General features: G+C 56.2%; 1 protein-coding gene across 7 annotated transcripts in view; it reads left to right on the top strand.

Annotated features, from left to right (window-relative positions):
• The window catches only part of Dip2a (disco interacting protein 2 homolog A), a 92,315-nt gene extending 79,780 nt beyond the window's left edge, over positions 1 to 12,535 (top strand). For 4 of the 7 annotated variants that reach the window (XM_071614951.1, XM_071614950.1, XM_071614948.1 and 1 more), the window contains 13 exons: positions 1,217 to 1,338; positions 1,463 to 1,574; positions 2,570 to 2,679; positions 3,155 to 3,285; positions 3,714 to 3,882; positions 4,234 to 4,404; positions 5,529 to 5,558; positions 6,343 to 6,404; positions 7,039 to 7,096; positions 8,859 to 8,933; positions 9,656 to 9,830; positions 10,340 to 10,463; positions 10,889 to 12,535. In XM_071614951.1, coding sequence (XP_071471052.1) covers positions 1,217 to 1,338; positions 1,463 to 1,574; positions 2,570 to 2,679; positions 3,155 to 3,285; positions 3,714 to 3,882; positions 4,234 to 4,404; positions 5,529 to 5,558; positions 6,343 to 6,404; positions 7,039 to 7,096; positions 8,859 to 8,933; positions 9,656 to 9,830; positions 10,340 to 10,463; positions 10,889 to 11,141 — 1,592 coding nt within the window. In that variant the 3' untranslated portion in view covers positions 11,142 to 12,535. Of the gene's footprint in view, positions 1 to 1,216; positions 1,339 to 1,462; positions 1,575 to 2,569; positions 2,680 to 3,154; positions 3,286 to 3,713; positions 3,883 to 4,233; positions 4,405 to 5,528; positions 5,559 to 6,342; positions 6,405 to 7,038; positions 7,097 to 7,939; positions 8,030 to 8,858; positions 8,934 to 9,655; positions 9,831 to 10,339; positions 10,464 to 10,888 lie in introns of those variants that run through there. The other 3 variants (XM_027922243.2, XM_071614949.1, XR_011708240.1) reach the window with 2 other exon arrangements.
• The last annotated feature ends 345 nt before the right edge of the window (positions 12,536 to 12,880 follow it).

Genomic DNA, 12,880 nt, shown 5'->3' with positions numbered 1-12,880 from the left:
GCATCTCAGCCCCATGTTTTAATGAAAAAAAAAAAAAAAAAAAAAAGAAAGCTCCTGGTTTTTAATTTGCCTTGAAAGCCTGCCTGGGGGAGAGTGTGGTCTCGGGAAGAGCTGGTGTGCTGTGTGTCCCCTCTGCCTGGAGGTGGCGAGCTGGTGTGCTGTGTGTCCCCTCTGCCTGGAGGTGGCGAGCTGGTGTACTGTCTGTCTCTGGGCTGGCGAGACAGGTCCACATTTTGCACCCTGTTCTCAATGGCTCAGTGCCATTCAGGAATGCAGAAGTGGGGTGTAGGGACAGAGTTCCTGCCTTGTGTTTGGGGGTGCAGATGCTTGGCAGGCAGCCCAAGTTCCTGGGCTGCAGGAAGAGGACCTCTGGCCAAGTACTTCTCTTGTGAGGCCTCCATGCGGGGTGCTCTCCTTTATTCTGCTGCCTTGTGCTGAGCTGCTGCCCGTGGTCCTCTTGAGTCACTAAGGGCCCTGGCAACTGTCAACTGGTAACACCCTCCCTGGCTGGACAGCCTAGGTCATTGTCCGTCTCATGTCCAAGATTGCATGTGGATGTTGCATATTCATTTGACTCTAAGAACGAGTGTCTGTAGCCTGAGGGTGCTGTGGGGTTGTCTCTGATTCCAGGCTGGCAGGACTTGGTGCTCTGGGCTCAGGGGGACCAGGGCAGGGAATGAGTTCTGTCAGACTAACTCTGGAAGATAGGCGTTAAGCATGGCACAGGTTCCCACAAGCCTTAATTATAGGGAATTTTAAACCTTTAGAGAAGTCGAGAGAGTGGTGGTTGGAACCTCTGGCCTAGTTTGGGTAAGAAGCAGGCAGCCCAGGGCCCACACCAGTGCCCAGGGCCCAGGAGTCTTGGCATTCGGGTGCTGCCCCTCCTGGTTTGGTCCTGTGGAAACCCTGTTACACTGGTGTGTCTCAGCCTCCTCTGAGGGTCAGTGTGTGCAGGCCTCAGTCCTTCCTGCTTCTGGGTCCCTCCAAGGGCACTACCTAGGCTCCTGTGCACCCCCAGTGCACCCTGTAGTGTGGCCCCTCCCACTGCCCGGCCCTCAGGGAGAGGGGGCTGACCTGACCTCCATGGGCTGCCTCTGTGCCCTTCCATCAGTGCTGGCCTCTGTAAATGCTGTGGCCAGACCGCGAGAAAATTTTTGCAGGGCCTGACTATGGATACCATGCTCTGGGCCCTCCTGACATCTGCTCGTCTTCTCAGGGGTGGACCTCATCGCCGCCTTCTATGGCTGCCTGTACTGTGGCTGTGTGCCTGTTACTGTGCGGCCCCCACACCCCCAGAACCTCGGCACCACGCTGCCCACCGTCAAAATGATCGTGGAGGTGCGTGCTGGGAGGGATACCACAGGCTAGGCTCTCCAGCTCACAGCCTCCTACTGTGGGCAGGGCTGGGCGGGATGCCACAGGCTGAGCTCACCAGTTCACAGCCTCCTCCCTCCTGGTGCAGGTCAGCAAGTCTGCGTGCGTGCTCACCACACAGGCCATCACACGGCTGCTCAAGTCCAAGGAGGCAGCTGCTGCTGTGGACATCAAGACCTGGCCAACCATCCTGGACACTGGTACGCGTCTTCAGCAGATGGCTCGTGGACAGACTCCTCTTTGTAGGGTTTCTTCTCCTTTTCATAGGGATCACACTCTTGCCATCCAAAATTAAGTGGTAGGGTGAATGACCAGCTGAAATGGGAGTGGCCTGTGCGGGGCATGTGACCTCCTGTGGAGTGTGCAGCCTGTGAGACCGCAGGACCCCGTCCCAGGTGTGACCTCCCCTTCCCAGGCCCATGTGCTGGGGTCTGTACCCTGCTGCCTGCACAGCAGGTTGGCACTCTCTGAGCCTTCCACCAGCCCCTTGAGGACATTTCCCACTGTGTACCCTGACTCCTTCTGTCCCCATCACTGGAAAGATGCATGGCCGGGAAATTGCTGGACCCTCTGCCTGGGCAGCTGGTTCAGCTTGGTGAAGCATGTCTCAGCCTAAGGTGAGACACCCAGCCCAGCAGCACCCCACAGCTCTGCAGTCACTGAGTACAAGCCAGGAGAGGGCCCTCCCTCCCCACTGCAGCCCGTGCACTCCATGATGCCACCAGAGGTGAAGCCGGGGACTGTGTAGTCTGTGGCTGCCACCTGGCACCATGAGGGGCAGGAGGAACCATTTTCAGGGTAGCTGTTAAGGGGTCTGGCCAGAGCCTGTAGCCCAAGGGCTCACTTGCCTGGCCAAGCCTGTGTCGAGGGGCTGCTGCCTCATAGGTGTAAGAACTGGGTACCGCAGGCAGAGCCTGGAGCCTGCATGCCTGCTCTTGCTGGTGCTGCAGTTCTGGGCAAGCCCTCAGCCCTGTGGCTTCCTGTGCTGTCCTCGTAGCCTGGCCCCTGCTCCCCTCGCCCCACTTTCCCCTCATCACACACCTGCAGTGTCTGTGTCAGCGTGGCCTCCAGACGCGGCCTGCTTCTGATGGGTGTGCGCTCTGGGCCTCACAAACACCAGTCTCCTCTCTCACCTGCTGAGGCCTCGGCACAGCACGTGCAGGGACGCTGACCTCACTGTGTCCCTGTTTAACAGATGACATACCAAAAAAGAAGGTGGCTAGTGTGTTCAGACCACCCTCCCCGGATGTGCTGGCCTACTTGGACTTCAGCGTGTCCACCACAGGGATATTAGCAGGAGTAAAGGTGGGTCTTTGGAGAGAACTCCTGTGTGTTCTGCCCCTGGAACCCGCGAGAAGACGGGAAGGGTGGGCGTGTGGCTCAGGCAGGTCCTTCTTATCCAGACCGAAGAGCAACAAGCGTTGTGTCTTAAAATTTGTAAGGAGCACCAACAGACCCCCAGTGAGAGAGCCTGCAGGTCAAACTTACTTGGATGTCCAGCTTTCTGGCTTGTGACTGACCCCAAGGAATGGGGGGCTTTGATGAGTCCATTTCCTCATTAGGAGTGAAGAGCTCAACCTGGAATCTTTGCTCAAAGACTCTCCTGTGCCATTTCCTGGGGGTCTGTCAGGTGTCATGGGGATGGCAGCCAGCCGTCTTGAGGAAGTCAGTGTGAGGTTCTGTAGCTGGAGCTGCATGCCCTCCTGGCCAGGGGCTCAGTGGACACGGCTGCAGGCCCTCCTCCTTCTCACCACTAGTGACCGTTTCTTTCCTCCTCCAGATGTCGCATGCAGCCACAAGTGCCCTGTGCCGCTCCATAAAACTGCAGTGTGAGCTCTACCCCTCGAGGCAGATCGCCATCTGCCTGGACCCCTACTGTGGCCTGGGCTTTGCCCTGTGGTGCCTGTGCAGGTGAGTGTGGCCCACTGCTCTGGGCTCTGGCCGTTCCCGTGCTGCTCTAGGATTTGGCCTCCCGGAGGCTGGAGATGCATGTGAAGGCTTGCTTGGGATGAGGTGGTTGGAGTCGGGGTCTAAAACTGAAAGAGTAGAAGCATCTTTCACTAAAGGCAAGCACCATCCACCATCAGAAGCTGGAATAATCTGCCCAACTCCTTCAGATGCTAGAGAGGGGTGCTCTGTCTCTAGAGTTACGAGGCCTCATGGGGCCCAGCTTCGCCTCAAGTGTTTGAAGTAGAGGCCAGGACCCATGCATGGCACCCCCAGCCTGCACCCTGCGGCTCCTCCCCTCAAAGTCCCCTGGTGGGAGAGCAGCACGGGGCTCCTGAGGAAGGGGCAGCACCTGGTGCAGTGGCTTCTCCCCAGCTGACCCCCTCCCGCAGTGTCTACTCCGGACACCAGTCAGTGCTCGTGCCTCCGCTGGAGCTGGAGAGCAACGTGTCCCTGTGGCTGTCAGCCGTCAGCCAGTACAAGGCCCGTGTCACCTTCTGCTCCTACTCCGTGATGGAAATGTGCACCAAGGGCCTGGGCGCACAGACAGGCGCACTCAGGGTGAGTCCTGGGCGGAGGCTTCTGGGCACGGTGCCCTGAGCCAGGCAGTGGCCCCCTCCCAAGGCCCATGCCAGCCCCCTGTACCTCCCAGGCCCTGTGCCTGTAGGGAAGGTCTTCCTCGAGCTGCACACCCGCAGGAGAGAGAGAGAGGGGTATGGGCTGGATGCTGCCCTCTGCGCTTCTGTGTCAGAAGCCCCAGCCTGACACTGGGGGGCAGATAAGTGTGTCAGCTTCCCTTGTGCACTCAGACCGAGGACCAGGCCATGCTGGGCACCACCCAGAAACTTCTAGGAGGGGTAGAGCCTGGATCCTTGCCTGTGTGGAGTGCACCAACTCCCTGCTCCTCTGCAGATGAAAGGGGTGAACCTGTCATGTGTGCGCACGTGCATGGTGGTGGCCGAGGAGCGGCCGCGGATTGCCTTGACACAGTCCTTCTCCAAGCTGTTCAAGGACCTGGGCCTCCCTGCGCGTGCTGTGAGCACCACCTTTGGGTGCAGGGTCAACGTGGCCATCTGCCTTCAGGTAAGGGCCAGCTGCAGACCACCCTGTACACTTGCCTGCTCCACTCTCCACCTCCGAGCCTTTGCTTCACTTTCCCATGGCCGTTTAGAGCTCCGAGGCTTTATTTTAAAAGATTTAGTGTTCTTGTTGATGAAGAAAGAGTTATTTAGAAAAGAACACATTGATTTGACTGGTACACCTGTAAGAATCTCTAACCAGATGCAATGTGTGGCTACTTGTTAAAAGAATTGCTGGACTCACAATGTTACAACATCTAGCAAGTTTAAATGGGAACATTGTAAATGTGCTTATTCTTGTAAACCCAAATCTGTTTTGAAGCTGTAAGTTGCAGAAACGAATTTCCAATGTAGGGCTTCTCTTCTGCTTTCTGGATTTGGCATCTCCATTGACTTTCTTTCTGAAAATATATTTTTTTAATATTTATTTTTTTTAATTGTAGTTGGACACAATACCTTTATTTTATTTATTTATTTTTATGTGGTGCTGAGTATCGAACCCAGGGCTTTGCACATGCTAGGCAAGTGCTCTACTGCTGAGCCATAGCCCCCGCTTATCTTTCTGGAAACATCTTAAACCCACATAGCTTATCAGAGATCCTGCACAGGAGGAGCTGGGAGCAAGAAGCAGGTGCTCCCAGGGCCGAACTGTGGGCCCTTCTGAGTTTCCAGCACCTGTGCTGTCCTCAAGGAGGCCTCGCGTATAGGTGGGGTGCAACCTCAGATCCCATGTTAGGCCAGCACCTCATGTTTCTGCTGATGTCCTCTCAGCCTAAGAAAGGCTGTTGGCCTCTCCAAGCTTCAGACCTTGAACGGTGGAAGGTGTTGGGGGTCCCGCCTTGATGTTCCTCACGTGGCTGGCACTCTGGCTGGTGCCTGTGAGCTGAGACCCCACCCTGTGTCTGCAGCCTGTTCCCTGTCTGGGTGCTGGAGGCACCTGCTTGCCTGCTGGCGAGCGGGTGCCCATGTGGCCACAGGGCTCTCAGTGGGATACCACCTGTGCTCTGAAGATGCAGTGACGTGTTTTGCTCTCTTCCGTGTTTCTCACGTGGCCGGTGGCCTTCTGTTTGTGTTTCCTGTGGCTGTCTCCTCCCTGTCTCCCTCTGCTGGCCCCTTGGCCTCTGTCAGCCCAACAGGCTGGGAAAGCTGGCTGAGCAGGTATGACCTTACCCTTGCCCTCAACCTTTCTAGTGCCTGACCCCACCCCCAGTTCTTGTGATCTTCTCGTGAATTTCAGATGCAAATGTGTTTCGTTTGCTGTCTAACTCTGTTCACAATGGGTATTATTTGACATATCACAAAAGCTTCTTTGTGACAAAATCTAAAGTAAAACTATTTTCAAAGTGTAACCTTGGCACATTGCAGGGACCTGGAATCTCAGCAGGGCTTGGTGTTGATTCAGGGCAGACACAGCTGATGTTGCCTGGGACCTTCAGGAACGTGCTGATCAGAGTCCGTTTGTTAGTGACTTCCCAGCTAGTGGAACAGCACATTCTGCTCTTGAATCAGGACTCAAACACTAGACTTAGAAGAAGTCAGGACAGGCGTTGTCTCCCATCTCATCTGAACGAGCTGTGCTGTGCTGGGTCCCTAACAGGATTGTTGAGGGCAGGCCCTGCTCTCACCACTGAGCAGAAACGTCCCAACCACAGCAAGAGACCACTGGGAGTAGAGAGTTAGAACTGAAGCGAAGCTTGTGTGGCTCGATGTTTCCAGTGTTCCTGAATGTTTCACTTGATATCACAACCCTCATGGGTGTTGGATGGGGAGCAGCAGCAGCCCTGCCCTGGGACCCTGAGCCCCAAGGCAGACCCGCTCTAGGGAATAGGCTGCTTTCTGGGCACTCCCCATGGCCCGGGAGGAGCTGCCACACCGCCAAGTCGGTGGCCCCCAGAGCAGAGTGCAACCCGAAGGCAGCTCCTCCGTGCTCCTCCTCTTCCAGGGCACAGCTGGCCCAGACCCCACGACCGTCTATGTGGACATGCGGGCGCTGCGCCACGACAGGTAATGTCCACACCTGCTGGCAAGGTGCCACAGCCTGGATCTGTACTAACAGCACCCTAGGTCCCAGACTTCAGTGGACACTGGTTGGCTCAGGGCCTCCAGGCCCTGGGTGTCAGTGGACTATGGCTCAGCCAGGGCCATCTGCACTGAGAGAAGTGGAGGTGTGTGGGTCTCTTGGGGTGCCCTGTGGGGAAGGTGGGCTTTCACCCCTGTGCCCCACGTCCTCAGAGCTGCAGGGAGCAGCCCTCATCCTCCCTCACACAGCCCAGGCGACAATGGTTGCTTTCTTGGGGAACGTTAGAAGGCAGGACAGCCAGCTAATGGAAGCACCATCGTCCTGGTGCTGCTTCAGCGTCTGCCTGACGCTCACATCAGGAGGCATGTGCTGGGGCCAGATCCTCAGGGTGGTCACGCTCCTGTGCTATGTAAATAGTGGGTGCAGCTCCCTGGGTGCCAGGGGCTGGCTAGGTGGCAGACAGCCCAGGAAGCAGGGCAGGTGGGGCCTGCCTGGGGTTGTTTATAAGAGGCTGATATTCCGGCTGTTGTTGACAGACACCCTCAGGGAAAAGGTCTCCAGAGATTATTGCCCACATAGTAAGTTTTATTCTGAATCTTTTTCTGTGTTAATTTTTAGGGTACGCTTGGTGGAACGGGGTTCTCCGCACAGTCTGCCTTTGATGGAGTCTGGAAAGGTAGTAGAAGCTGGGACTCCTATGCCCCAGGGCAGGTCTGAGACCTGTCTCAAATGCCACCCAGTGGAGGTGCTGGGGCTGTGTGCTGCCCAGCGAACGTAGCCAGACCCTGGGAGTGGGCTGGGCCACTGCAGAAGCCACTTCCTCCTCTCCGCACACGCAGAAGCATGAGCTCACATCCAAGAGTGAGCATCCAGGTGCAGATGCAGAGACTGATTACCCTTGACCAGGCCATGGAGCAAGGGCCCGCCCACACACACTCTTAGACTCGGGTGGCTGAGGTCAAGTGGCAGCAAGGAAGGGGCCCTTCCAGGGCTGCAGGCCAGTGGGGATGTGCCTCCACCTGCTGAGGTCCCCGAGGGTGCTGAGGGAGGAGCTCTGGGCCTGAAATGCCCAGGTGAGAGGTGCTTCGTGCAGGAAAGGCCAGCCGGTGCAGACCCAGGAGCCAAGGTGCCTTCAGAGCTAGGGATGCCCAGCAAGGGCCACTGGTCAGGGTGAGAAAGTGAGTCAGGCTGGTGGTGTGGGCATGCAGCGCATGTAGGGGTCTCCAGGGCCCCACACAGCAGTGGCCACACACCTGGGAGCCTCTGGAACCCCTGGGGAGCTGCCTCTCTGTACCTTCACAACTCAAGAAGGTTCAGAGAGGCTACCCAACTCTACTTGCCATGGCTACGGCCACAGCTGCCTCTAGGAGGCAGGGTGCTGCCCAGAGAGGGCCAGAGCCAGCCACAAAATGGCCAACACATGGGCCCTGTTGGCTGCCTGCGGGTGGGCGTGTGTGAGCCAGTGGCAGGTGCAGGCGGCAGAGCTGCCTCCACACGTCTTTCCACTTTCTCTAAGCAGCAGCCCCGCTGAGAGCTGAACGGATCTGGCCCGTGGAGGCCTGTGAGGAGACTGGGGACTGCGGCCCTGCCTGGGTTGGAGCTCCTCCAGGTGGTTTTGCAAAGTCCTGATGTCACCCTGGCACATGTTCCCTGGGTGCCCTCAGGAGCCCCACCCTGCCCTATGGCCTCCCCCTTTGGTCGGACTTTTCTTTCCTTCCCCTTTGCTGGCACAGTAGCTCAGGCCTGCTGGGCTGTGTTCTGGAAGGAGAGCTGTGGTTCTGGGGTTCAGGTGGGCCACGGTGGGGGAAGGCATCCAGGAAGACAGGCAGAGTAGGGAGGGCCTGGCGCCAGTGTAGGACCACACCTCCCACGCACGGCCCTGTCCCCTCCTCCACCTGCCTGAGGGCCACATGCCATCGCCCTGGCCCTCCCTCATCTGTAGCTGAGGGTGCAGAGCTAGCAGCCAAGCCTGTGCAACCAGGTGGTGACCTGAGCCAGGGAGGGGCCCTGGGTTGGCCAGGAGGCTGGGACATGGCCTCCAGGCTGCCGATCCTGCACTGAGGAGGGGTCAGGCACAGACCCCTGGGGAAGCATGAGGCTCTTGAGGCCCTGTTGCGCAGGGCCAGTGGTGGTTGAGGGTTTTCGGCTTCAGTGAAAGCCCTGGTGGACCCCAGCGCTCGCCCAGACGGGAAGTGACAGGACATGCTCGGGACCTGGGGTTGTTCTGCTGGGTCCACAACTCACATTTTTTCTTTTAATGTCTCCTTTCTTTTAAAATTCCAAGTCAGGTTTGTAGTGGCTTCTAGATTTCTAGCCTGTCCCGGGTGGGCAGTCCTGCTGCGGGGCTTCTGAGGGACTCTCTTTGATGCCCCTGCATCAGGAATCTCCTGCTGTTTTCTTTGATGAGGACTTTTAATAGCTAGCTGTCCTCCTTCCAGATCCTCCCAGGGGTGAAGGTCGTCATCGCACACACTGAGACCAAAGGGCCCCTTGGAGACTCGCACCTGGGCGAGGTGAGTGTTAGCCAAGGTTGCCCTGAACCACGGGGAAGTGGCGGAGCCCTCCAGCCTCGCCAGCTCTGCCGTCTGCCCCTTTCTGTCCCAGATTCAGGAATTTTGACCCTGGGGTCACACATGTCTTTGGGAATCCCGGGAACACTTTGGCCCTTTCTCCCGTCACTGTATTCCCAGACCTGCTGCCCTGGGTGGCCCCAGCAAGGGAGCCTCAGGTCTGAGGGCCCTGGATGGCCGGAGGAGCCACCGGGAGCCAGCTGCAGGTGAAGCCCATGCTCTCCTCTGACCCCGGGTCTGTCCTGGAAGCATGTGAGCACGCATGTGAGTGCCACCAAGGGTGCCTGTGTGGATGTGGCTGGATGTGGCGTACTGTATGCTCAGGCTCCGTCGTTCAGTCTGGTCTGAGCAGCTGTGTCTGCCACCTGGTCCTTCTGGGGACTGAGCTGTGGGTTGCAGTGCGAGGTGGGCATTTTGGCCTGAGGATGTGTGGGCTCTGTGCCCACCCCCAGCACAAGACAAGCACCCTTTATTTGAGGAAGGAAGTGTCACTTGCCTTCTGTGCCTATAGCTGTGCTCAGTCCACAGAGTGAGATGCTGAGAACGCCCCTGACGCCTGGCTCAGGTTTCCGTGAGGCTGTTCATGGCCCGGGGCTGCCTCAGGATGGAAGTTGTGCTCTCTGGTTTGTGACATGCCCACGTTCTTGTCCTCTGGGCCCCACCAGATCTGGGTGAGTAGCCCCCACAACGCCACTGGGTACTACACGGTCTACGGGGAGGAGGCACTTCATGTTGACCACTTCAGTGCCAGGCTGAGCTTTGGAGACACGCAGACCGTCTGGGCAAGGACTGGCTACCTCGGCTTCCTTCGGAGAACAGAGCTCACAGATGCCAGTGGAGGTGAGGGCCGCTGTGAGTGCCTGCCGCAGCGCTGGGGGGCAGGGTAGCTGTCCGTGACAGCCCTGGGACCTGCTGTGCCTGCCTGTTTGCTGGAGCTTGCCTAGTCCGGGGATCTCACCACATGGCTGCCCCTCACCTCCTTGGACCCATGACTCCCGCAAGGACAGGGGTGAGTGAAGGATGGTGGCTATTGGTGATAGACAGAAGACCCTTCCTCAGGCATACCAGCCTCCCCAATGGCCTGCCCCCCAGTGTGCTGGGGGTGGAGTGTCTGAGCCGTGGCCAGGGTCCCGAGGACTGCGGCCAGCCCCACAGCTAGGTTGCCCCTATGACTGCTTTTTCCAGAGGTGGGAACAGTTAGCGTGCACACACCACTCATGCCTGCCACTCACTGCAGTGACAGCCTCTGCGTGGATGGCATCCAAACCTCCCTGTCCAGGGCTCTTGGCTGGGCCCACAGACACTGGGCGGCTCTGCCTTCTGAGCACCTGCTCTCACCTGCATCCTAGAGCGACACGATGCGCTATATGTTGTGGGGTCTCTGGACGAGACGCTGGAGCTGAGAGGCATGCGGTACCACCCCATTGACATCGAGACGTCTGTGATCCGGGCACACAGGAGCATCGCTGAGTGGTAAGGGACCAGCTGAGGAGCGCTGCCCCTCTGCATGCACACAGGGCAGGGCCTGGCACTTCCACATCAAGTGGACAGGTCCCAGGGAGGACCAGGACTTCCTGAGTTCTTCCTCTGGGTGTGTTTCTGGGGAACCCCATCAGGGCACACCTCGTTGCCTTTGCCAGGGTTTCGGGTTTTTTCTCTTCCTAATCAGTTTCAAACCAAGAGACTACCCCAGATGTGCAGGCAGAAGTCCCAGACTCTGCCACGTGTGCTGCGGCATCTCTTTGAGCGTGGTTCCTTGATGCCCACAGGCTCCTGGTTCTCAGCAGCAGCTGGGCTGAGGCGTGGTGCCCTGGAGGCACATGGCCCACTGTGGCACATGCTTGTTCTATTGCTTCTTGGCACTTTGCCAATGCCTTTTGTGTGACTGCCTGTCACAGTGCTGTATTCACCTGGACCAACCTGCTGGTGGTGGTGGTGGAGCTGGATGGGCTGGAGCAGGATGCGCTGGACCTGGTGGCCTTGGTGACCAATGCAGTGCTGGAGGAGCACTTCCTGGTGGTGGGCGTGGTGGTCATTGTGGACCCTGGTGTGATCCCCATCAACTCCCGGGGCGAGAAGCAGCGTATGCACCTGCGGGACGGCTTCCTTGCAGACCAGCTGGACCCTGTCTACGTGGCCTACAACATGTGAGTGCCACCGCCAGAGCCTCAGTGCCCCACTGTGCCCTGCTGTGCTCTGCGGGTGCCTGCACAGTCCCCATCACTCCTTCAGGAAGCACTTCCTGGACTCCCTGAGACGTGCTGGGACCTGCCAGGGATGTTCACAGACACAGAAGCCAGCATTTACCTGGAGTGCCAGGCGGAGAGGGAGGCCCCTGCTGCACCGCAGGGTGGAACTTCTTAGGCCGCACGCATGGTTCTTGATTTGTAAAATTCAGTTATTTATTCCCACTTAAATGACAAGTGCATATCAAACCTCATTTGGAGAGAACTCGGAGGCCACGTCACAGCGGCCTTCTGTCACCCGGGGCAGAGCCCAGCCTGGTAAGCCTGCTGGGTGGGAGCATGTCCTGGCCTCCCGTGTGGATGGCAGCGGGGCCACGCTGGGAGCTGTTTCTTCGCAGTCTCGCTGTGGAGGTTGTCTGCACATGGTGTCACTGATGCTCATGAGGCCACCTGAGACCATCGGTCCACGTGCTGTCCCTGCCCTCCTGTGTCCAATTCCTGAGTTCTCATGCCTCCACATGCTGCTTCTCATGGAGTGTGTGGAACTGACATCCTTACTCCAGCAGATGGGGCAGGAGCCCAGGTCCACCAAGGTGTCCCCAATGTGCTGACCCACCCGCTGGCTGAGGAGGGCCATTCCTGTTGGAGGTAGAGCTGTGACCCTCCTCGTCAGCGAGTGCGCTTTGAGTTCTGTGCCTACGGAATTTGGCCAAATCATTTCCAGTTATTTCATTCGAACTTAACAAGGCTGAGTGATCTGTTACATTGAACCTGAATCAGTGAAGAGAATGTAAGATTCTTGAACTGTTTAGGGACTAGGAGCTGAACACTAATCTGAGACAAAAATTATTTTTATAGAGCTGATTAAGAGGATATTACAGGTGGTTGGGTTTTAGGATTCAAGGGTGGGAAGTTATGGATTGTGTGTGCTTCACAGAAATAACCAGGCTATCCTGGATAGTGCCTATAGTTCCACAGCGTGTCTGGCCAGCCGGGCGGTGCTGGATGGCAGCATGGTACGTGGGAACAGACCAGATCCTGACAACACTGTTGTAACCACATACAGAATTCATGTAGCTCATTGTTGGTCCCACAGAAGTCTTAGCAGTGGATTCATTCTTTACCAAGAATGGCTGAGAAGGGACAGAACTACCTAATGCCAATCTTAATGTAGTTTTATAGCAAACAAAAATTATAAACTTTTTGTATTGAAAGGTCAGTGGCAGTAAGACAAGGTATCTGGTAAATTAAGATTTTAAGATGCACATTAAAATGTTTTAAAATTGCTCTCTGGGAATTCTGTATACACACTAAAATTTTTATATCATTATGTTAATAAAAGCTATTGACTATTTGTAATTCTGCATTTTGAAATGTGTGAAAGGTTTTATAACTTATCCTAAATAGGATCTATTTTATGATGCATTCTTTCAGAATATAAAAACAACTATGCTTACAGCATAAAATCTAGAAAGCACATTGAAGTATAAAGAAGAAGAAAAGTAAAACTCCATGAACATTTCTCTGAGTAATAGTAATATTAATTACTATCAATAGTAATAGTAATGTCAGTACCTCTGATGTTAATACATTAATATTAACATCAATCTTTCAGGATCAATTTTTCCTTTTAAACATTTTTTATAGAATCGGGATGACATGCCTATTTTATCACCTGCTTTTGTACTTAACAAATAACAGATG

Source organism: Marmota flaviventris, chromosome 8, assembly GCF_047511675.1.
Source record: "Marmota flaviventris isolate mMarFla1 chromosome 8, mMarFla1.hap1, whole genome shotgun sequence".
NCBI lineage: Eukaryota > Metazoa > Chordata > Mammalia > Rodentia > Sciuridae > Marmota > Marmota flaviventris.
This window is presented reverse-complemented; position numbering and strand designations above follow the sequence as displayed.